This window comes from Castor canadensis, chromosome 7, assembly GCF_047511655.1.
Source record: "Castor canadensis chromosome 7, mCasCan1.hap1v2, whole genome shotgun sequence".
NCBI classification, from domain to species: domain Eukaryota; kingdom Metazoa; phylum Chordata; class Mammalia; order Rodentia; family Castoridae; genus Castor; species Castor canadensis.
The window spans coordinates 147,914,032-147,937,932 of NC_133392.1; the positions used below are offsets into that span (position 1 = coordinate 147,914,032).

General features: G+C 54.6%; 2 protein-coding genes across 12 annotated transcripts in view; both read left to right on the top strand.

The window, feature by feature from the left end:
* Positions 1–3,055: 3,055 nt before the first annotated feature.
* Sh2d5 (SH2 domain containing 5) lies at positions 3,056–13,831 on the top strand. Of its 3 annotated transcripts, none has more exons than XM_074081129.1 (10): positions 3,056–3,168; positions 7,228–7,308; positions 7,709–7,754; positions 7,843–7,991; positions 8,529–8,675; positions 9,775–10,026; positions 10,187–10,361; positions 10,643–10,751; positions 11,308–11,467; positions 12,148–13,831. In XM_074081129.1, exons 5-10 carry the CDS (start codon positions 8,538–8,540, stop codon positions 12,349–12,351), a joined length of 1,038 nt encoding a protein of 345 aa, XP_073937230.1. In that variant the 5' UTR covers positions 3,056–3,168; positions 7,228–7,308; positions 7,709–7,754; positions 7,843–7,991; positions 8,529–8,537; the 3' UTR covers positions 12,352–13,831. The 3 variants fall into 3 exon arrangements, with proteins under 3 accessions (XP_073937230.1, XP_073937229.1, XP_020024251.2); XM_020168662.2 differs by lacking the exon at positions 7,843–7,991 and adding an exon at positions 6,747–6,872 and having other exon boundaries at positions 3,062–3,168; positions 7,709–7,783; XM_074081128.1 differs by lacking the exon at positions 7,843–7,991 and having other exon boundaries at positions 7,709–7,783.
* A 1,265-nt stretch (positions 13,832–15,096) lies between these two features.
* Kif17 (kinesin family member 17) overlaps positions 15,097–23,901 on the top strand; it is a 34,709-nt gene continuing 25,904 nt past the window's right edge. For 8 of the 9 annotated variants that reach the window (XM_074081139.1, XM_074081130.1, XM_074081131.1 and 5 more), the window contains exons 1-3: positions 15,097–15,352; positions 21,639–21,785; positions 22,492–22,593. In XM_074081139.1, the coding sequence (XP_073937240.1) occupies positions 15,122–15,352; positions 21,639–21,785; positions 22,492–22,593 (480 nt within the window). In that variant the 5' untranslated portion in view covers positions 15,097–15,121. The remainder of the gene's footprint in view (positions 15,353–21,638; positions 21,786–22,491; positions 22,594–23,901) is intronic. The other variant, XM_074081138.1, reaches the window with a different exon arrangement.

The following is a 23,901-nucleotide window of genomic DNA, read 5'->3' on the forward strand; positions in this document are numbered from 1 at the left end:
GTGGCAGAGTCACCAATCAGGAGACACCTGAGAGAATGAAATGAGGACACTCGGGGTTGATGTCTCTGAGGGAACCTGGTGGCACTGTGGGCTTCGAACAGTGGATGTGGGTTGTAGGGAGGTGCCATTCCCCAGCTCGGCTCCCATTCTCAGCCCTAGCTTCTCACTGATGTGCTGTCACCTCCCACTCATGTTTGTCAGTTGACAAGCCCAGTGCCTGATTCCAGGATTTTTGAGAAAAGGGGATTGTGATAACAAGCTCACACCTGTGTGGCTTAGTAATTGTCATTGACTCACCGGAAATACCACGACATGCATGGTGTGTGCACCAACATGTGAAGCAGTCCTGGCTCCCACCCCACCTCACCCCTCTTGCCTTTTTTGTCATCCCCTCCCCTGCTTAATATGGGTGACTCCTGCGGGCTTCCAGCACAAGTGAGTCACAAACCCAGTGGCTGAAACTCTGCACCCCAGTGGCTCCTGAGAGCTGCGCTGTCAGGAATGCAAGATGCTGCTGTGACAATGGTTTCATGCTGCATCCCCAGTGGAACTAGGTCAGCTTGCCCAGAGATGGCTGGCACCCTCCAAAGTATGTTACCTTTTCTATAAACCTTTGAGCTTGTGCCTTGAACAAGGCTACATTTGTGGTACAAGCCTGGAGTTTCTGTGTTAGGTGGAATTAGGTCAGCTGACTTTGAGTTACCATACTGTGATACAAGAAGATAAAATAATAATGAACATCAAAGGTGTAATGCATCTGGTTTTGAAACACTGTATTCTTGAGCAGGGTAAAGACCTGTAAAGGGAATGTGGTGGCAGGACAGTCAGAAGGCATTGTCACATGCTTTGCATACATTTATCTTTCCAGATCTGGTTTTCGTGGTAGTTTGTTGTTTAATCTGTGTCTCTGGGCCTAACATGGTATCAGCCACTCATGACCCCTCCCAAGAGAGACTTAGAATTCTTCCCCTAGTGTTAACTCTTTCATCTTCTGAATTCCTTGGTCTTTTGTCATTTTGTCCTGAAACAAATTCCTGCTGGGTTTTTGGGGGATGGGGGTGGGGAGTGAGACTGGGGTTTGAACATCACACTTGCAAATCAGGCATTCTGATTGCTGAAACCACACCTCCAGCCAGTTTTGCTCCAGTTAGTTTGGAGATGGGGCCTCTTGATCTATTTACCTGGGCTGACCTCAAACCTCAATCCTCCTGATAGCCTCTCAAGTAGCTGGGATTACAGGCATGAGCCACCAGTCCCAGCTCCACCCTTATTTTAAAAGTTGTAATACCAGAATGAATAGGATTCATCAGAAACTTGATAGTGTCAGTATTTAATAAGGCCACGTCTGGTTTTGTTTTCTCTAAATAGTCTCAAAAAACAGCAACTGCAGGTCTAGCAATTAGTGAGTCCTCTATTTAAAATTTGCATACTTTTTCTTTTTAAATTTGGGAACTAACCCTTTGACTTTTATGTATCTGGAGTTTCACAAGTTGGATTTGCAGAGGACAAGACCAACTTACAAACCACCTTGCTCTCTTGGTCCTAAGCTCTCGGCTGTCAGCTGGCCTTGGTGAGGACCTTCCTGAGAGCACTTTCCATTCAGTCACATAGAAGGAAACACAAGCTGGATACTGGTGGCTCTAGCTACTCAGGAGGCAGAGATCAGGAAGATCTCAGCTCCAAGCCAGCCAGGCCAAATAGTTCCCAAGACCCTATCTCGAAAAATCCCAACACAAAAAAGGGCTGGTGGAGTGGCTCAAGAAGTAAAAAGGGCCTGCCTAGCAAATGTGAAGTCCTGAGTTCAAATTCAAGTGCTGCCAAAAAAAAAAAAAAAAGAACAAAAGTGAAAAATGGATCCAATATTTACTGAGCACTTCACTTACCATGGTCAGGCACTGGGCCAAGACCTTTGGCCGGTTAATTCCTTTCAGTCCTTACCTGGCTGTGAGTCAGGCCTTGGTGACACTTACAGAGACTCTGGAGGATTAAAATGATTAAGGTGTTTGTCCAAGGTCTGGCCTCTAGTAGGAGGAAGTGTCCTGACGTCCCATTCCAGGTGCTGAGACAGGGATGCCCAGTGTGGCTTGGGTGGCTCACATCTGCCTCCTTGGAGCATCCCTGAGGCCTGAGACCCAGGTCCACGTTCTCTGTCACTGTGTCCCCTCTGGCTGGGGTCACCTGAGGGGTGCAGCCATTGCTCTCCCACTGGACCTGAGCTGTAGTCTGACCTGAGTCTGTAGTGTGGGACATGGACAGGTTCTGGTGTTTGCAGATTTCAGGTTTAATACACACCAAAGGAGTAGATGACTTGAATTTGCTATTTATGTTTTGCACCAATGGGAACAAAAGTGTCCCCCTCTCCTTCCAGTGCTGTGGCAGACACCGGCTAGATTCGATCCCCTTTCCCCTCCATCTTCTAAGGTGGATTTCCGTGTAACCCGAAGGACAGGATCATCACTGTCCTTAAGGTGGATCTGGCGGGAAGAGGATGTGTGACCCCCTCCCCCCATTCCCTGCCTTCTAGGGGAGGTGAGACTGGCTGAGCTGTCCCAGAGGCCAGGCTGCCCCAGGGGCTGGGCCAAAACCACCATCACTGAACGCCTGCTGAGTAGAGTTCTGTCCTGCACTGGGGCTGGAGACACTCCTGGCCAGTTTCGCTTGCACGGAGTAAGAAAGGAGGTGTAGCAAGCAAGCAAGCTAGTCGCAAGAGCTCTGCGGAGTGAATACTGGTGGTCAGGGAAGGCTTCTGGAGGAGACGCTGCAGGAGCCACCGCCTGACGACAGTGAGGAGCTAGCCAGGGAGTAGGAGGGGGCGAAGGTTCTCCGCAAGACCGGAGGTTTCAGCACCCCCAGCTCCAGAAGGGGGCAAGCGCAGCCTCTTCCCAGGCCCTTTAAGGCGGAGCGCCAGGGCGCTGTGGGCGGTGCCAGGGACTCTCGCGGCCTGTGATTGGGCTGCGCGGCGGAGCGGAGCAGCTCCACGGGCTCTGATTGGTGGGCGAGGCGGGCGCCGCCGCCAGGTGATGCCGAGGGTCGGTTCCTGCGGCCACGTGGGGGGCGCGCGGCGCCGGGGCGGCGGGAGGCGGGGCGGACCTGGGCCGCAGCGACACAGGAGACGCGAGGGGTCGTGGCCGGAGCTGCAGGGATCAGACTTAAGGCGCGGCGGCCGCAGTGAGTGAGCGAGCGAGCGCCGGGAGAGGGGCTGGGGCGGAGTGGGTCGCGGGGAGTGGGGGCTTCTGTCACCTCCGTCACCGCGCGTTGATTCCTTATGCCCCCAAAACCTGGCGCGCTCCGCAAGGATCCCGATGCCAGCAGCTGGGTCAGCAGCCCGCGCTGGTCCCGAACCCCAAAAACCGCGCTCTCCTCCAAATGTCATCCGCGGAGGGTGTCAAACGGCACCCAGCGCGCGCGCACGCACCTCGGCCTCCGCGCAGCTACGGAATTTTTTTCTCCAAATCACTCAACTGTCTTGGGATGCTGGTTTCCCGCACCCCCAAAAAAAGCCTAAGTGCCCTGAGAGGCTCTGATCCACCTGGCACACGGTCCGCGGCTCTCTGACCAGGTCAGTGACAGTCCCCGGAGGCAGTGTCGTAGCGTTCCCCCTCGGCAGCTGAGGAACTGGAGGCTGCTGGACTAAGTGACGTGCTAAAGGTCGCATCAGCCAGCGCTTTCGGACCCCACAATCCCTGACCCTGCCCGCGCTGGCCCAGAGCAGGTGGGGACTGGAAGGACAGTGGGAGCAGAGCTGGCGACCCAGTGATGGCAAGCCCAGCCATGGTGGGGATAGCCTAGGGGAAGGCGCTGCGGTTGTGCTGGCCGGATGTGACCCCAGCACCCGAGGTCTTTCCACCCCTGTGGCTGCCTTCTCGCCCCACCTACTCCTGAACAGAACAGGACCACCAAACTCCAAGGGTGGACACCCGGCTTCCTTGGCACCAGGGGAGTCTGAGCAGAAGGGCATTGAGTCCTGGGTTTGCTTTCCAGCTCCTTGCTTGTTCTGTGTGCCCTTGGGCAAGCAACTTGATCTCCCTGGTCACCATTTACTGAGCCCAGGGTCTGCAAGCTGGGTGGTCTCCCAGAGCTCCGAGGAGGCGGGGCCTCCCTACACACAGCTCAGCTAGGGTGTGAGCAGCAGAGGTCCCATGCATGGCCACCAGGCAGGTCAACTGGTCCAGTTCCCTGCTTCTAAGCAAGGCTACCTGGAAAACCGCAGAGGAGCGAGAACTGCAGCCTCATTTCAAACGTAGTCCCTTTGGAAGGTGCCAGCCCACCAGGCTCCTGTGTAAAACTTCACTCTGGGCCAAAGAGATGAGTGGGTGTTTGCCTGGATGGGTAAACATGTCTGTTTCCAGGGTTACCGTGAGCCTGGAGCCTCCCTGGTCCCCTGGGAGCCCCCAACTCCAGTCCTGGGGCTGAAAAGCACAGTGCTCCTCAGGCTGGGAGGGACTAGAGGGAGGGAGAAGCTTCCAGTCTCCAGGAGTCAAAGCCCAGAGGGCTGGGGGAGGATCAGGTGATGGTGATGGGTTGGGATGGAAGAAGACCTGTGGCCTGGCCTCCCTACCCCCACTCCCAAAAACTGGGGACGCAAAAGCTGCAGCTGTGGGTCTGGAGGGAGGCCCTAGACGCAGATGTCTCTGCATGTGAGAGTGAGTGTGAGTGCGTGCTCACCTGTGGCTCCTTGTCTTACACTTGGTCCTGAGGAGCTGTGTGGCACAGGCAGGATGTGAAAAACGCTCTTGACTGCTCCCTGTTCCCAGCTGTCCTTTATCTCTTTTGCAGCTGTCTTTCTTCTCACCCCCTGTGTTCCCACTCTCCCTCTGTTCCTTCCCTGCCCTCCCTCCACCTGCTGTGGTCGTGCCAGCCGTGAGCCCAGCCCAGGATGTGATTTTAAAGTTCAGGGTGGCCTTGCTGGGAGCTCCATCTCCTACCAGATGGGGTGGCGTGTGGCTGTACCACGACACGACGTTTAACTTTGCTTTCTTTAAACATCAAACATACAATAGGGAAAGGGTAGGATGTGACAAATGGTCAGGATCAGAGAGTGGAGGGGGTTGGTATGGGGGGACCAAAAGGGGCTTCAAGGGGACAGAGCAGCCTTGGTTTCTGTCGCTTTCCTTGCTGGCTGCTGGTTGAAAGTAGATCTGGTAGCATCTGCACTCTGACCTGAGCTGGGGGTTGAAGGTCATGGGCAGGCAGAAGTGGGGGCCCTTCCTAGACCCTTGGCCCTGAGGACATCAGTGCTAAGACACTCTTCCGAAGTCAGGTTGCACACTCTTCCCTGCCCAAGCCCCTGGGATCCCCACTCTCTCCAGGTGAGGTCATGGTCAGCCCCTGCTGTCCCTGGGAGACTGAGGGAGACTCTATTTGCTGAGCATTGTGCTCTGCTGAACCTCCATTCGGTTCTCATCAACAACTCACGTTATCCCAGGTGTGATGAGGAAGTGGAGGCTCAGGGAACTGAGGAAGCTTGCCCAGAGCCACACAGGATTTGCATACAGGTCTTTCTGACTCAAGAAGTAATTACAAGTAGGCTGGTGAGAGAGCCAGCCATACTGGGAGCTGGGCACAGGGGGGAGTGGGGAGCACCTAAGTTGGCCCCTGGAAAGGCTGGAGGAGCTGATTGTGGGGATCCCAGCAGAGGGGATCATCAGTTCCTTTTTGTAATCGCCATCCATGGATACATTTATTCCACTTTTACCAAGCACCAGCTGAGGTCCTGGGACCTGCTGGAGCTGGCCAAGGGGTCCCAGGAACGACTAGAATTGGGGCTGGGGGGTTGCTTTTTGGCATTCCCCCCCCTCACACACACCAGCAGTTGTCCACCTTTTCCACATCTTGACTTAGCCCCAGTGCAGTCTGTTTGGGTGCTGGTTTTCATTATGACCTTGGGGAAGAGGCTGAAGTCAGGCTGGGTCACATGAACCAACATCCTGTGAAACAGGTCCCTGGCATCATCAGTTCTGGCCATCTATCTCCTGGTTACCACCATGGGACTGCTTCTGCCCTATAACCTGCTGTGACTCCCCAGTGCCTACAGGGTAAAGCCTGATTCCCTAGTCTGACATTTAAGAGTGATCCCAAATTGGATCCAGCCTGCTGTAGGGTCCCAGCTGTTTGTCTTCCTTTGTACCGTTGCAGACTGTTCTCACAGCTATCACCACACTTTTCAGTGGTCCGTCCCAGACTGCCCTGTCTTTTCCTTGGCACCTTTTAGTTTTTTTCTGGTACAGTGTCTCACTATGTTACCTAGGCTCCCTTGAACTTCTGGGTTCAAGTGATTCTCCTACCTCAGTCTCCTGAGTAGCCAGGACTACAGGTGTGTACTTGACACCCCATTTCCTCCAGCCAGCACTTCGTAAGACTGGTTGGAATTCAGCATCCCTCCCCTGCCCCCAAATCCACCATCAGGCGTTCGATTGGGCTGTGCAGCTCCAACCCAGGACATTCAGTGGCCCCAGACGTGAGCTGCCACACCCGTCAGATCTTAATCCAAACCTCAGCCTCAGTAGACTGACCTTTCACAGCTCTTCCTGCTTCATCCCACCTGTGTGGGTTATTACTTATGTAGACTAAGATCATTCTGAGTCCCCAGTGCCCAGGACGTTGAAGGACATATAGCAGGGGCTCAGTAAGGATTTGTGGACCCAATGAATGAACAAGCAAATGAACAGAGGGACTCACCAGCCACTGGTGAGGGGGGCCCTGTGGCTAACCCGCTCAGCACCCAACTTCTCCCCTGCCCTTTGCAGCCTTCTCTGTGGAGCTTGAAGCTGGGCACCCTGGTGGCCATGCAGAGGGCCGGGGCAGGTGGCCGGAGGGCCTCTGACTGTGGGCCTGCCCCTTACCGGCCCAGGTGCATCACCAAGTTTGCTCAGGTGGGTGGGCACCCATCGGGGAGTACTCTGGTGGGTTGTAGCTTTGTGGCAGGTCCTGGGAATGTGGAGGAGCTGTCCTTCTGGTCTTTTTTCCTCCCCAGGCTTTGGGGGATGGGGGAGAGAGAGAGAATATGAATGTATGCAAAGGTGAGGAGGTGGGTGCTCAAAGGACTTTCACAACCTGACCAAGATTGCCTGCTGGCCAAGTGGCAGAGCCTGGACACCCAGGACAATGCTCTGTCACTGCCCACAGCCTGCCTGACAGAGCAGAGTGTGTATGGGGGGATGTGGAGGATGGTCGTCAGGACTGTGGACCTGACTCCCTGCTTCCTCCCCACTACCCACCTCCATGCAGTATGTGGGCTCCTTCCCCGTGGATGACCTGGACACGCAGGAGGGTGTGTGCCTTGTGCGGCAACAACTGTGGGCACTGAAGGTGAGGGGCTAGGGGCACAGCCAGGGACCTCAGGCTGAGAATGAGTCCTGAGACCAGACCCTCCATCGTAAAGATGGTCACATGAGGCCCAAGGAGGGGCGGGAGCAAAGGGGCCCCAGGATCCCAGAGCCCAGAGACTCACTTCCTGTGGGCTGTCTGGGACCTGTACCCCACAACTGGAAGCCCCAAATGGCTACCTATGGGCCTGCTGGTGGTGCCCTCCCAGAAGCTAACTGTACTTTCCCAGCTGGGGGAGGAGATATGTCTGCTGCCCAGGGTTCTGTCCCCTGCCAGGGGTGGTGGAGGTGGCTGATCAGCCCTGGGTGAATGGAACTGAGGTGGACTGGGTAGGACCAGGCCTAGCAGGTAATGTCTGTTCCCACCAACTCTCTCCACCCAGGATTGTCCCCGACGCCGAGCTGTCATCCTGAAATTCAGCCTCCAGGGTATCAAGATCTACAGCGGGGAGGGAGAGGTAGGAGTTTTATGTGGGTGCTGTGAGGACTGGTCAAGGACAGGTGTCTTTTCCCTCAGGACACAGCCTCTACCTGGTCCCTGGCCTCAGCTCACCTGGTGCCACCCCCTGAGGCAAGCTGGGAGATGGGCAGCAGTTTCTCACCCCTGGCCCTCCAAAAGCTTCTCTGGAGTCACTTCATGGCCCCGGTGGCAGGGATGTTCACGCTGTGAGGTTTTGCAGATGCTCTGCCCAGCATTGGCCTATGGTCTGGGGACAGTCTCAGGCTGGGAATGGCAGGGGGCCCTACTTGAACATCGTCCTCCTGTATAGCCAGTGTTGTGTGCATGCTGACTGCAGGCCAGACTGTGCAGCCCGCAGTTCTGGGGCCCCTCTTACCCAGAACCATGGCGCACATGGAGCCCCAGTGCTGGGTGTCACAGGGTCCTGGATACAGAGACTTGCTCCCTTCCCTGATAGCTGTCAGGGAGCTTCTAGTATCCTCTCCTCTTGACATTTGTCATAACAGGAGACACTCTGGGTACCATACTCACCTACCCAAGTCACCTGAAGAATGACTGGCAGAGCCAGGATTTGAACTCAGTCACTGACCCAAGAACAGGTGTTAGCTCCAGAGCCTGCTGCCACTGCCCTCCTCTGTGACCCCAGTGGGAGGTCATTGTTCTGCCCCTCATTTCTAAGACCCCAACCTGCAGGTCTGCGGCCAGGTGCCTGTCTGATGAAGCCTGGTACCGCCACCTTCTAGGTGCTCCTGATGGCCCATGCCCTGAGGCGAATCCTGTATTCCACCTGGTGCCCAGCTGACTGCCAGTTTGCCTTCATCGCCCGGAACCCACACAGCCCGGCCAGCAAACTCTTCTGCCACCTCTTTGTGGGCAGCCAGCCTGGAGAGGTAGGGGGCGCCACTGAGGCTGGAGGGAGACTGTGCTGGGTGTCAGGACAGATTCCAGGGACATGAGCCTTGGTTACCACACTGTCCTGAGGACCCCTCCACCAAAACAAGTCATGGCTTTGGTATCCCTGGGGTGCAGAACAGGACCTGGCCATGCACTTGGAGACTAGCCCTGGCTCGTGCTGCTCCCTGCCTGCAGTGCCCACCTCCCTTCTCATCCTGCCCTTCAAGGCTCAGTCCACCTTGGTTCTAGACTGTCCCTCCTTCTGAGTCCTGTGTTGAGAACCACACTGCACACTCCAGCCTCAGTCTGCCCCTAATTACATACAGACTCCTGAGTTCTTGGAGTGCAGAAGCTGTCCAGGTTTTGAGCTGTTCCAGTGTGTGGCCCTGGGAGGGGATGGGATGTGTGCAGGTGGATCCCAGAAGTCAAGGCCTGCACAGCAGAGCCATGGTAAACAGTTATTTGGCAAGCAGAGCCCAGGTATAGTTTCATCCAGCAAGCATTCACTGTCACTGAAGCCCTGTGCTGGACACTGGGGTGGCAGGTTCCAACTTGCTGGGTCAGGATGGAATGAGTGATGGGAAGAATGTGCTGGCCCCAGACAAGCACTGGGTTTGTGACAAGCACTGGGTTTGTGCTGGGGGTTTTCTGTGCTCCTCAGAGGGGCGTTGGGATATGGGGATGACAAAACTGAGGCATGCACAGGTGCCATGCTCCACCCAGGGTCACACAGCAACTCCAAAGGGATGGGGCCAGGATTGGAACCCAAATTCTGATTGCAGGGCCTGGGTCTTAGCTGCTCCTTTGAGACCTAGAGGCAGTACATCGGGAGGGGTGAACCTGGGGGTAGGAGTGGGTTAGCACCCCTCCATAGTCTGCTTTCGGCACAATGCCTCAAACAAGGCAGGCTCTCAGTATTTGGTAAGTGAATAGAAGAAAGGGAAGCTGCGTGGTAGTGAGGTTTTAAAGGGTAAGTAGGAGATTTCCCAGGAAGATTGGGGAGAGGCATCCCAAGCCAAGAGGCTGGGTGACCCCTAGGGAGTGGGCTGCTCTCTGGAAGGTTCCTCCCGCTGAGTCCACCTCCTCCTACGCTAGGTCCAGGTCCTGTACCTGCTACTGTGCCGCTCCTTCCAGCTCGCTTACCTCTTGCAGCACCCTGCGGAAAGAGCACAGCCCGAGCCTTGCCTGGGGCCTACAGGGGACGGGCCCCTGCAGCCACTCTCCAGCCCCAGGGGTCCCCCTGTCTTGGTGCGGGAGCCCTTTGGCCGGAATCAGCTTTCACAGACTGTCCATGCCCTGGTCTCCTTCCGGCGGCTTCCAGCAGAGGGGACATTGAGCAGTTGTGGGGTATGCAGCACCCCGGTCAGGGGGCGGGTAGAAGACAAGGAATCTGGACAAGGGCATGGGGGTCATGTTGGAGGGAGGAGTTTCTGGGGGTGCCCACCTGGCCCAACGTGGCTAGGCCTCAATCTGTCTGCCCCGGGGGGGGCCCCCCTCGGTGCCATAGAAGGAGCTGCCCGAGCTGGAAGGCCGTGGGGGTGCCCGCCACACTCGCCTGGGGAACCCTTACTGCTCACCCACCCTGGTGCGTAAGAAGGCCATCCGCAGTAAGGTCATCCGCTCGGGGGCCTACCGAGGCTGCACCTATGAGACGCAGCTGCAGCTGTCCGCCCGGGAGGCCTGTGAGTTGTGGGCCAGGTGGAGAGGTGGGGTGCAGGGTATGTGCACAGCTGTGTCCCCCAGGCTGCCTGTGTCCACAAGGGCGTATGCATTGGCTCAGGTGCCCAGGGGCTGGCCCAGGCCACCAGCTGCATGGAGACTATGTGGGGGTGTCTTCTGGGGGCTAACTATGTGCCTGTTGGGCAGGGAGGGGAGGCCTGGTGAGGAAGCAGGGGCGGGGGGAGGGGGTGGAGGCTGTAGGGCAGACCAGCACTCTCCTTCTGACCACCTGTGTTCTCCATAGTTCCTACAGCATGGGAGGCATGGCCCCAGGGTCCTGGTGGCTCTTCATGCCTGGTGGAGAGCGACGGTAGCCTGACAGAGAACATCTGGGCCTTCGCTGGCCTCTCCAGGTACGAGGACCTGGCCTGGTACAACGTGCGTGTGTCTACACTGTGCATGGACAGAACCAGCCTTGACGGCCTCCTCAAGGGACAGCCCCTGTCTGGGCCTCAGTTTTCTCAAATGTAAAAGGGGCTCGGGGAAGTGGGGAGGATCAGATGAGGAGGTGCAGATAAGGCTTCAGCATCTGGCCTGTCACAGCACCAGCACTGTCTAGGGGCCAGCTCTTCCATCCTTGATCCTGGCCAGGCCCTCAGGTTGTCAACATAAGGACCCCTAGGAAACAAGCTGTTTATGCCCCAAGCATCTTTTCATCCAGCAGCATCTCTGGATGCTGGGTCAGAGTAGCTGCTGCTTGTTGTTTTTGGAGAGGGTCTCAACTTACGATTCTCCTGCCTCAGGCTCCCAAGGGCTGGGATCGTAGGCATGCACCACCACACTCGGCTCTTAGAGTAGCTTTTGAGGGCATTTATTTCATCCTTAGGCTGCCTCCACGCCCAGGACAGCAGTCTGAGGCTGGGGTCAGACTAGGGAATCCTACCTCAGCCTCTCCCTCTATGTCCCCAGGCCCTGTGCCCTGGCCCTGCTGCGGAGAGATGTGATCGGGGCCTTCCTGCTGTGGCCTGAGCCGGGCACCAGTGGCCAATGGTGCTTGTCGGTGCGGACACAGTGTGGCCTAGTACCCCACCAGGTCTTCCGGAACCACACAGGCCGCTACTGTGTGGAGGTAAGTCTGCCCGCTTGGCATGGGAGTCCTGTGGCCCTGCCCCATTGCTGGCCCCACCACTTTCTAACTGCTAAGTTCCTGAACCCACCTCATTCTCATCCTGGTCGCCCATTGGCTGTCTCTGGTCCTGCCCCTTGTCCTATTCGCCATCCCCTCCTCTGTACCACTGCCTGGCTCCTTCCTCTGCCCCTGCCCTGCTGCCTTTACCCTCCACTTCAAGGCTCGTGGAGGAGGAGGACGGTGTATGGTCATTAAGGGTCCCCCTCTCCTGAAGGGATTACCTCCAGTAGAATTGGGCCAAGGTGATGCTACATAATTTCCATAAAGATCCTGCCTTTCAAAAATCTTGCTTTCCCACACCCTAGCCCATTGTTAGCAGTGAAGGAAGCTGACTCAGAGAGGGCAGGGCTTGCCTCAGCTCACACAACCTCTGAGTCTCCAGTCTAGTGTCTTGCCCATGGGTTTCTAGGCGCTAGATGAAGTGACCAGGCTTTCCCACTTTCAAGCTGAACACCTCAGTCCTGTCCCAGCAGGGAAGAGGGACAGGAAATGGTGTGGCAGCATGTGACCTCGCTGAACACTTCCTGTTCTTCAAAAGGGACACCTGCCAATGGGGAGGGGGCTGGTACCTGGCTGAGCCATGGGGAAGGGGCCTGGAGCTAAAGATCCCTCCTCTGCAGCACCTGCCAGCAGAGTTCCCCAGTCTGGAGGCCCTAGTGGAGAACCATGCTGGGATGGAGCGCAGCCTCTTCTGCCCCCTGGACATGGGCCGCCTGAACCCCACCTACGAGGAGCAGGACTGTGGGCCCGAGGGCTGGCCATCCCGGACTCTGCGGCCCCTCAGCCATGCCAAGTCTGAGGCAGAACTGCAGGGCCTGGGCTAGGAGGCAGTGCCCTTGCTCACAGGCCCTGCTTCACCCTGGCTCCTGGGCCTCAGTGGCCTCTCTGCCCTTCTTGCACCCCACTGGTCACCAGTTCCATCCGGTCACTCTACCCCTTGACCAGTCTTCCATTGCCTTGCTGCCGTGGGAGGGGAACCCGAGGCTGGAGATTGCAGTGGCTTCTCAGAGAGTCTAGGAGGGGCAGGTGGAGCTTCAGCATCCAGGAACTTCTTGGTGTATTGGATGCTTACCCATGCAGGCTCCACTTTCCCTGGAGCTGGGGACTTTCCAAGGTGGTCCTGGAGGCTTGCTCATGGATGCAGGTGCAGCCCTCTTTGAAGGAAGCCAGGCCTGGGGCCTGAACTGAGGGACTGTGGGTTCTGCCACCCTAGGGCTCAATGGCCTGTGGCCATTCCCTTGGGAGGGGCCAGCAATGGGCTGCCCTGCCCAGCTCACCATGCAGAACACAGTCAGTTTGGTAACCGCCTTGGGAAGCTGGCATTTCCATTGCTCTAGCACTGACCATGGCTGGCAGGGGCCACCTCTGTCACCAGCCCAGCCCCACCGGGGATGGGAAGAACGGAACCGTCCAGAGACAGAACAGATGTGAGGCCAGCCAGGGGTTGTGGCCTCGGCAGGGAAGCCCGGGACATGTACTAGTAAAGGAAGTGGCCCTGCATGGCAACTGAAAAAGTTCAGGTGTTCCCCTTTGTAAGCCAGCTTGGCAGACAAATACAGAATGTAATCTACCCGACTACATTACAGAGCAAATTCGTTTTGGAGGCAGAGGCCTAGTTGGGAGTCTAGGATGGGATGTCCCTATCCCTCACTTTGGAAGTGATACATTTCTCATTCCTGGCAGGCAGAGGGCAGCCCCAACCCAACAGAAAGGAGGGAGGCAAACCTGGGAATGAGAAGTTGACTCCAGGAGCTCCAAGCTCCCAGCCCCTCATCAGGATGCGTGACCTTGGCTAGAGACCTTGTCACTTTCTTTCATCAAGTGAGATGTCCTGTCACAAGGGATAGAAGGAAGCTGACCTTCCTGGCTGATTTCACTGGGAACACAGCACTTCGTGCTGAACACAAGGGACAGGCTGGGACCCACTGTGCAGCCCTGCAGCCGCCTCCCTGGGCAGGGTGCTGGTCTCCAGTGAGAGGCCCGGGGTCACACTGCCCGGCAGGGAGAGGATGTGGTGATGTCCATACCTACGACCACAGCCTTGGGGACCCCAGGCTCCCCTGAGGAGGGGTGAGTTGGTGAAAATTGTCCAGGTAGACGAGACATTAGGGGAACATTCAGCACACTGAAGGGACTGCTTTAACCTTCCCGCCAGCAGCTTTTATTGACAACAAAGCTTTGGGCCCATGTGCCGACTTCCTGTGTCTTATTACAGACCAGTTTCATCTCCAGCCAGCACCACTGGGGAGCCTGGCTCTTCTTCCCGTGTGGACTTTGTAACAAATAAAATGCATTTCCTCAGTCTGTCTAGTGTAGATGTTTCCTTGAAAGACCAGGTCCTCATTCAGATGCAGGTTTTGCTTTTCTTTGCCAAACATAACCCTCAGCTGGTACAGAAAGCTGAGCCGGATAGAGGTCCTGTCCTCCAGGGGGCCCAGAATGTCCTAAAGGAACTGGGTAGGGAGGTTTAATCAAAGTATGTGTGTCCCTCTTTGAATCTCCCAAGGATATCTCCTATAGAAAAAATAGTCAAGATTCTGTGCTTTGGCCACTTGACTTGCTTTTTGCTTCCACAAATGCCACAGGACTTTTGCACAGCCTAGACAGGTCTCCTTGCCCTCCTCTCCCTTCACCTGGTTCATTCCCGCACCATCGTATTTCAGCTCCTTGTCGGTCTCAGGGTATCTGCCCTGACTCCCAGACTAACTGAGGTTCCCTTTTTAGATGTTCCATAGGTCAGGTTCTTTAGTCTGTAGTTACTATTTATGGGATTTTTGTTTTCAGTGTCAGTCTCCTCTACTAGACTGGTCTGCGGGAGGATTGTCTCCCAGTGCCTACCACCTGAGGACACTTTCTGTGCAAAGGGAAGACGCCACAGAGCCACTCTTCCGGCTGGGGGCTCGGTGGGGGGCTTATGCTGAGTCGGGAGGATGGGCCAGGCGCCTCTCCAGCGAAAACACTCTGGCTCCTTCAGATTTTGTGTTTGGAAATCTGGAATGTTGAAAAAAGTGAAGGTGGCAGAAAGAAAGCTTCGCTCTGTCCAGGGGGCTGCAAGGTCCTTGTGGCCGTTCCTGTCTCTAAGCCCTGCGCCAGACCTGTCCTCTGGGGTCCCTCAGGCGCAGAGCCCCCCGCATTAACGCGCAAATCTGCCAAGTTGCCGAGCCTCTCTGGGCCGGGCGGTGAGGACCGTGCCAGCCGCCAACCTCGGTCTCCTGCGCAGAGGGCGCGCGGACGCTCGCCATCGCCGCCCTGTGACGTCACGGGCGTTGCCCGGCAACGGCGAACGCCACGACGGCGTGCGAGTGTGAGCGGGCGGCTCCGGGGCTCGGGTCCTGCGGCGGCGCCTGCACCGCGGATCCCCCACTTCCCCGCCCGGGCCGGGCCTCAGGGACGGACGAGCCCGGGCGTGGGAGGCGGCGGAGGCCCCGGCTCCGGTCCAGTGACTCGTGCGCCGCCCAACTCCTCCTCTCCCGGCGCCCCCCGAGGAGTCCCATCCCCCCGCCGCGGCCCCGCCCCCGTCGCGAGGCCCCGCCCCCCGCCGGTGCTGGCCCCGCCCCCGGGCCCGGGCCGCCGGGGGCCCCCCGCCGCGGTGCCATGGCCTCGGAGTCGGTGAAGGTGGTGGTTCGCTGCCGCCCCATGAACCAGCGCGAGCGGGAGCTGAACTGTCAGCCCGTGGTGACCGTGGACTGCGCGCGCGGCCAGTGCTTCATCCAGAACCCAGGCGCCTGCGACGAGCCCCCCAAGCAGTTCACCTTCGACGGTGCCTACTACATGGACCACTTCACCGAGCAGATCTACAACGAGATCGCCTACCCGCTGGTGGAGGTGAGGGCGCTGGCGGGCCGGGCTTGGGGCCACCCGAAGTCCTGAAGGGATGGTCAACATTGCCCCCAAGCTAGGCCAGAAGGCCCTCGGGTGTGGTGGGCGCAGGATAGCAACAGGTTGGTCTGAAGGCTTGCAATATGGCATCCACTTCTGCATGGAACAACCCAACGGCAGGCTTGGTCCTCACGCCTGTCCCTTCCAGCCCCTTTCCCAAACAACTGCAACCCCAGAACCCAGGACCACTCGCCTCCACCTTCATCTCAAACCTGCAGGACTCCAAAAGTTCCAGCCACTTCCCTCAGCCTTCTGCACTCCTCCTCCCTCAGGCCAATGGCACCCTTGTCCTCTCCAGACCAGCCAGCTCCTATTACTGGGGAAAGAGCTCCTGCCCTGATTCTGCTGAAGGGTTCTGGCCTGACTTTGACCTTGAGAATGGGAACCCTTCCCCTTCAGTCTAACCTGTCTCCTCTCCCTCAGGACCTCCATTCATAGAACTTACTCACTTGCGTTTCCTAACAGGGGAGACACATTTCACATACGGGGAAACTGAGGCCCAGAGGGAGGAAACTTGCCCAAGCTTCCACATTAGTTTCTGACAGAGGTGGGGCTGGGTGCCACCTCCTGTCTCCTGGCCAAGGCTCTTCCCACCACCCCCTCAGCCTCTCCCCCACCAGTCAGTGAATCGCTAGTTCCATGACTGTAATAGGCTGTTCCATAAGAAAGGAACAGTGTGGGAGCTGCCAGTCCCCATGCTCCACGTGACGCTTCATAGGGCATGGTAGGATATCCAAGCTCTGAGAAGTCCTGCAGTAAAGAAACCATTTCGACTTACATAACCCAGCATTTTCGGACATGGACACTCCCTATTTTGGCTGGCAAGCCATACAATATCCTGAGAGCACCCCCCATGGCTGCCCCACCTCTCCTGCCAGGAGTCAGGCAAGGCTGTTAAGAAGGTTCATGTGTCCTAAAACCCATCACTCCCTGGTAGTCAGAACAGATGATCAGAGGATGGTCCAGTCTCTGGGGGTGGCCAGGCTGGAAGGGACAGGAGGGATCATCTGATTCCCCCCTTTCTCTGAATGGTCCCTGAATGTCACCAAGTGGAGGACCAACTCTTGCAGCACCTCTCCACTGACAGCAGATAACTCTTTCCAAAGCACCTGTCCCACCTTTGTTGCTGGGTCCCTGAAACTGTTCTGCATACTGAGTCAAGGAACCTCTGGAGCTTTCAGCCCTTCCTAGCTCTGGCTCTATCACAGGGATCCCACGGAACACTCTGCTCCCTCTGCCCAGGGCTGGCCCCTTGGAGATCTGAAGGAGGACTCACCTTCTCTAGTGCCATCAGCCTTGCTCTTGGGTTAGAGTCTTGGCCCCTCCTCATCCTGGAATAATGCCCTAAGCAAGCCTTTCAGAGTCCCAGGAAGCCCCAGCTCAGAGAGGGAGATGGTGGGAAAGGAGACCGGGCCATCGGCTCTCTCCTCCAGCTCTCTCTGTGAGTTCCACTGTGCAGACACCTGCCTCTGGATGTCCCCAGGTCAGACATTGATTGATTGATGATTCATTCACTCATTCCATTCTCAATCTCATTCTCATTCATTCATTCATTCAACTAACGAACTAAATAGCATCTCCGCAGCAGTCCTGATCCTAGATAGGCATGGGTTTTGTGTGTAAAGTAGACATGGACTCTGCCTCCAGTGAGGTCATGGTCAGGGGAGGAGCAGCTAAGCTGAAAGTTAGGATCTGGGGTGATGAGGGGGAGAAGTCTTTAGGACTTTGGCAGCATGGGGGAGGGCCAGCAAACGGGCGGAGAGCAGAAGGAGGGGCAGTCCGACGGAAGGATGCTGGCCAGGCAGGAAGAGACCAGCGTGTAGTATTTGATCCTCATAAGAAGAGCTGGAGCCTTCATTCCCAATGAGAAACTGAGGCCCGAGGGGTCATGGAACAAGTTAGGGTCAGCTCTGATTCCCAGTTCCTATGCTCCATCTTGCCGTCTCCCATTAAAGGAGCAGCATGAAAATCATATGCAAATCATAGCCTAGACTGGCTTTGAGCCAGGAGCAGGTACACCGTTAGGCCCTAGAGCAAGTGTGCGTCTCTGCTCTGCTGAGCGCTCAGACCCACCCAGTCCTAGGGCTTTCTGGATGGTGGCATGAACCCCAGAGGAACCTCCAGGGAGCCTCCTGCCCAGGACCCTCCCTTCAGGTCCTGCTACACAAAGCTCTTCATGGCTCACTTTCTGTCCTTTTCTTTTCCTCCTCCCCCCCTCAAATCCAAGCTCCCTTCCTGACCTTTCAACTCTCCTGCCATCACCGAGCTACTCATCCCACCTGACTGCTGCTTGTCCAGGTGCCCTTCTTACCCAGCATCTCTGGCATCCTCTCCTCCTGCCCACTCACATGGATGCCCTCAGAGTTGCTTCTGAGTGTTCACCCCCATCCCACTCAAGGACCACATACAGGGCTTCTGCCACGTCCAGTCTGGGGAGCATGGACCTGGTTTCCAGAGACTTCAGTGCAGTAGAATTGGTCCTGGGGTTGGCCATTTGGGAGGAGGCAGAAAGAGGACATGGGCCAATTTAGGACAGATGTTTTAATTCAATAGCAGGAAAAAATGTGTAATGTGACGTCCTGGGGATTTTTGCTCAGGATGACATCCATGCTGGGATGGAGGTGTAGCTCAGTGGGAGAGTGCTTGTCTAGTCAGAGAGAGAGAGACACAGAGAGAGAGAGAGAGAGAGAGAGAGAGAGAGAGAGAGAGAGACAGAGAGAGAGAGAGAGAGAATTAACAGTTGATTTCATTTAAAAAAACTTTATTAAATAAAAACACAGCCGGGTGTGCACAGAATGGTAGGGTAGACTACACTGGGACATGCTCTGTGGGTGTGCTCGCCCTTGGGGGAACTGGGGATATCAGTTATAGTGTGAGACTTTTTTGAAATCTTTCTTTTGCCTTAGAAATACACCTAAAATTGTTTTCTGCTTAACACCAGAGCAGTGCTGTCCTATAGAACACTCTGGAGACATGGAAATGTCCTATCTCTGCACTGACCGATTAAGTACCCACTAGCCTCTGTACAGTGGCACTTGAAATGAGACTAGCTGGACTGAGGAACTAAATTTTAATATAATTTTGATTAAATTAAATTTAAATAACCACATGTGGCTGGTGGCTACACAGGAAAGTTGGATGGCACAACTTTCCTGTGTAAATGTCTTGTGAGTCACATAGGTAAGTTAAGCTTTTCTAGGGGCCACATTTTAAAAAATAAAAGGGAACCAGGAACTGGTGGCTCATGCCTGTAGTCCTAGCTACTCAGGGGGCAGAGATCAGGAGGATTGCAGTTCAAAGCCAGCCTGGGCAAATAGTTCACAAGACCCTATGTCAAAAAAAAAAAATCACATAAAGGGGCTGGTGGGGTGGCTCAAGGTGTAGGCCCTGAGTTCAAACTCCCGTACTGCAAAAAGAAAAAAAAAAAAAAAAAAGGAAAAGGAAACAGAATGAATTTTAATAATATAGTTAACCCAGTGTATCCAAAAATATTATCATTTCAATGGAGTATAATAACAGTGAGACATTTTACATTGTTTCTTCATGCTAAGTCTTTACACTTACAGCATTTACAAATATATATATTTTATATATGTACATTTTTTTTTCCAGTAGTGGGGTTTGAACTCAGGGCTTCACACTTGCTAGGCAGGCGCTCTACCCCTAGAGCCACACCTCCAGTGAATTTTAATCATTAAAATGAAATGGAACAAAAAATAAAGTTGTAGTTAATTTCCCCCAGTACTGAGGCTTGAACTCAGGGCCTACACTTTGAGCCACTCCACAGTCCTTTTTTGTGATGAGTGTTTTTTGAGATAGGGTCTCATGAACTGCTTGCCTGGGCTGGCTTTGAACCGCGATCCTCCTGATCTCTGCCTCCTGAGTAGGTAAGAATACAGGCGTGAGCCACCGGCACCCAGCTTTACACTGCTTTTGCTTTCAAATTTAGGTTAATTAAAATAAAATGGGGCTAAAGATATAGCTCAGTTAGCACTTGCCTGGCATGTGCAAAGCCCTGGCTTCAATTCTCCAACATTATAATGAGTAACTAGTTCATTAAAGTGGGTGCCTCGTGACTCTGGAGGCAGAAATTGGGAGAACCGAGGTTCAAGTCCAGTCCAGGCAAAACGTTAGTGAGACCTCACCTCAGCCAATAAAAATTGGGCATGGTGGTGTGCGCCTGTCCTCTCAGTTACAAGGGAGGCATAAATAGAAGGATTGTGGTCCGTGTGTCCAGGATGGCCTGGGCGTAAACATGAGACCCTATCTCAAAAATAATAAAAAGGTCTGGGGCTGTGACTCAAATGGCAGAACCTGCCTACCAAAACCAAGACCCTGAGTTCAATCCCTAGTACAGCACCACCAATAAATAAGTAAATAAATGAATAGATAGATGGATGAATTCAGTTCCCCAGCTGTACCAGGCCCTTCTGCAGTGCAGCTAGTGGTTATGTGTCTTTTTTTTTTTTTTTTTTTTTTGGTGGGACTGGGGTTTGAACTCAGGGCTTTGAGCTTACAAAGCAGGTGCTCTGCTACTTGAGCCACATCTCCAGTCCATTTTGCTCTGGTTATTTTGGAGATGGGGTCTCTTGACCACATCTGTGTCCAGGCTGGCCTCGAACCACAGTCCTCCCGATCTTAGCCTCCCAAGTAGCTAGGATTACAGGTATGAGCCACCATTGCCTGGCTACTCGATATTTATTTTTATTTATTTATTTTTGCGGTGCTGGGGTTTGAACTCAGGGCCTACACCTTGAGCCACTCCACCAGCCCCTTTATGTGATGGGTTTTTTTTTTTTGATGTAGGGTCTTGTGAACTATTTGCCCAGGCTGACTTTGAATCTCAATCTTCCTGATCTCTGCCTCCTGAGTAGCTAGGATTATAGGCATGAGCCACTGGTGCCCTGCTGATGTTTATTTTCATGTGGCCCCCTTCCCATGCTTGAGTCCTATTGATATGCCCGGAGCTGCTCCATGTTGTTCCAGGGGCTTTGTGTACCTCCTGCTCTCCCTGTTTGTAAATTTGAGAAGCCCAGCTCCTGGTTGGGTGATCTCTCTGTCACTGCCTGTCCCCACTTTGGGAATCTGGTCCATGTGTATAGCCCACCACCTCTGAGGAGCTGCAGGATACCACACCATGGTCATGGTTTCCTTGGACAAAGGAGAACTGCTCATTCCCTCATCCTCTCTGGGGCTGTGAATGGTGACTTCTGGCCTTCTTGCGCCAGCAGTCCCCGGGGCCCACCCAGCTGTTTCAGTCCCCGGCTGTGGAGCTGGGCATAAGTGTCATGTGGGCCCTTGGGGCCTGAGAGCAGTTCTTTGGGCCCATGTTCTGACATAGCATCCTTTCTCACCACTGTGGTCAGGTCTAGAATTTGTCACCTCATGAGCTCTGTGAGGTCAGGGACAGCATCCACCTCATTTACTGCTCTGCCCTCAGCCAGAACAAGGTGCCTTGACAAGGAAGACCACCAGTACCTATTGGGTGAATGAGTACACCAATGATGAGGACATACTTTAAAAGCTGTGCCCCGTTTGCCACCAGTCTGCTCTTCCAGCCTCATCCCCCAAGCCCTGGGTCCCGGCTCCACTGCTCTCAACTTCTCTATTTTGCCTTCGCTTAAACTGTCTCTTTGACCTGGAGGGCCTGCCTCTTCCTGTCACCTGTCAAAATCCAAGCCACCCTTTCAGCTCCCTAGTTGTACCTCAGTATTGCTACCCAGAAGCCTTTGCCTCCCACGTTGCCTTGGTTCCCTTCTTTGTACTCCTCTCCTTGCCCGTTGCTGGAACTTCTGCCATTGATACACCTCCCTGGCCTGGGTGAGAATCACTTATGCCCACCTTCCAGGCAGGCATGTGGTAAGCACCCACTTATGCCAGCCCTTGGTGTGCTAATGCCTGACGTAATTACATGTAAGCAGCTTTGGGGAGAGGGTGCGGTTCTTATCTTTTATGACAGATCAGAAAACAGGCTCAGTGTCCATAGTGGAATGGAGTCAGGATTTGAACCCAGGTGGCCAGGTTCTACAGCATAAGCTCTTAACCCCCAACAGAGATAATCGCCAACCCTCCCCCCATAGAATAAAGCTGTACCTTATTCATTTTCACTCCCTACCCCAGCCCAGTGCTGTCAGGGCGGGTGACCCAGGCAGGGGCCCTGAATCTATAGGTTAGGAAGCCACACCGCCCATTTGTTGACTTGATTACCAGACTTTGGCTTCCTCCCACACAGGGCGTCACTGAGGGCTACAATGGCACCATCTTTGCATACGGCCAGACAGGCAGCGGGAAGTCCTTCACCATGCAGGGCCTGCCGGACCCTCCATGCCAGAGAGGCATCATCCCCAGGGCTTTTGAGCATGTGTTTGAGAGCGTCCAGGTATGGGGTTCCCTGAGGGGAAGGCAGGGCTGGTGCCACAGACAGTCTCCAGGGCACCAGTGGCCTGAGCATAGACTGGGGGTCACCAGCAGAGTCTGGTCTCAACCTGGCACAGGCCAGCAGAGGCAGGTACTGATTTCTGGAAAGGTGGTGGTAGAAAAACTTAAAACTGAAAATTCTACTCATGCTTTATCTGGCCATTTTTGGACTTTAATGTTCATTGAACATCTCACGTGGCTCTGATGGCTCTGAGCGTTGTGGTGAGAAGTGGTTGAACTGTCATGGTTTCCCCTTTTTACCGAGCGATTGCCAGCCAAGGCTGTGTGAAGTCCTTTGCGTAATTGTCTCACTGGACCCCAGACTGGTCACCACTCATTGTGGTGACCCCCCCAGAGACATCAAGGGGCCAGGAGAGATGCCAGGGACCAGCCCAGAGCCAGTGGTTGGTCCTGGGGGCAGTTGCTGGGCCTGTAGCCTCAGTTTCCCTACCTGAATAAAGGGGAGGCCTCTTTTTCCTTTTCCATGATGCTGGAAGAATTGTGCAACTTGGGCAAGTTCAAGGGTTCACCGAGCTGGGGAGGAGGGCAGGCAGGGCAAGATGGTGGTAGGACTCCTTCTCCTGTGATGTCTGGCTGTAGAGGGCTCTGGCCTGGCAGCCAGGTGGGCTCCGCATCAGCTGTCTCTGTGTCGGGTCTTCTTCCTGCAGTGTGCAGAGAACACCAAGTTCCTGGTCCGGGCCTCCTACCTGGAGATCTACAATGAGGACGTCCGTGACCTGCTGGGGGCTGACACCAAACAGAAGCTGGAGGTGGGTGCAGACCTGGTGCAGGCAGGTGGCCCTGGCTATGGCAAACCAGCATCAGGAGGTGCTCCCTTATCCTGAGGGAATGGGGGTTGGTTCAGACCAGAGTGGGGACTTTTGAACTTGAACTTTGGACTGTCCTCAGCTAGAGCCCATGTTTGTGGGGAGGGATTAGTGAGCCTTCCCCCAATACACAAAATGGAGACCAGTTCTCACCCTGGGCAGTGCCATCTCTCCATGTTGAAACAGATTTTATTTGAGAAAAAGCTTCCACTTATAAAATTTTCAGAATTGTAGTTTGAGGCCAGCCCAGGCAAAAAGTTAGAGGGAGACATCTCAGCAAAAATGCTGGGTGCGTTGGAGAATGCCTGTCATCTCAGCTACACAGGAGGCAGAAGTAACAGGATACCAGTCCAGGCTGCCCTGTGCAAAACAAGAGAGACCTTACCTGAAAAAAGCTGAAACAAAAAGGCGCCGAGTTCAAACCCCAGTACTGCCAAAAAAACTTTTTTAATGAAAATCTAAGCCCTTCAAGCTAAAAAGAAGGTATTAATGATGATCACTTATTAAGCATTTACTGTCTACTGGCTGCTTTAGATTCATTATCCCATGTAATACTTACAGTAACCTTGTTGGGGAGATAACATCTGCGATTTCCCAGTGTGGAAGGGAGACTTGGAGAGGCCCTTTAATTTGTCTAAGTTACATCCTGCAGCAAGTGATCAAACTTGGATTCGAACCCAGGTCTGACTCAATGTCAGATCTCAAACATCCATTGTACTGCTCTTGCTGAGCTCAGATTTTGGGTCCTTGTTCCTTTTTGAAAAGGGACCAAGGACACCTGATGCTACCTCATAAGATTGTCATGAGGATGGAAGAGGGTATCGAGGATGAGCATCCAGGCGTGTGTTGGCACATGGGAGGTGCTCAGTGTGGGTGGGAGCTCTTTCATGTTACTGGGACTCAGAGAAAGGCCAGTGAGTATGATGAGGTTGCCAAGTGGAACTGTTGGGAGACAGAGTCCAGGACAGATGGGTGGATCACAACAAAGCAGGTTAGGGTGGGCTTAGCACACATTTCATAAATTGTCCTTAGTCTCTGAAAGACTGGGATGAAAGAATGTCACCTCACAGCAGCAGAGAGCAGAGTTGGATGTTTGGAGGCTCTTTTCAGACAGGCAACCTATCTGCTTCTGGGAGCACAGGGAGGTCAAGACACCCGCCAGGCCAGGCATGGTGATACACACCTATAATCCAAGCACTTCAGAGTCAGAGGCAGAAAGATCATAAGTTTGAGGCCACATAGTGTGACCCA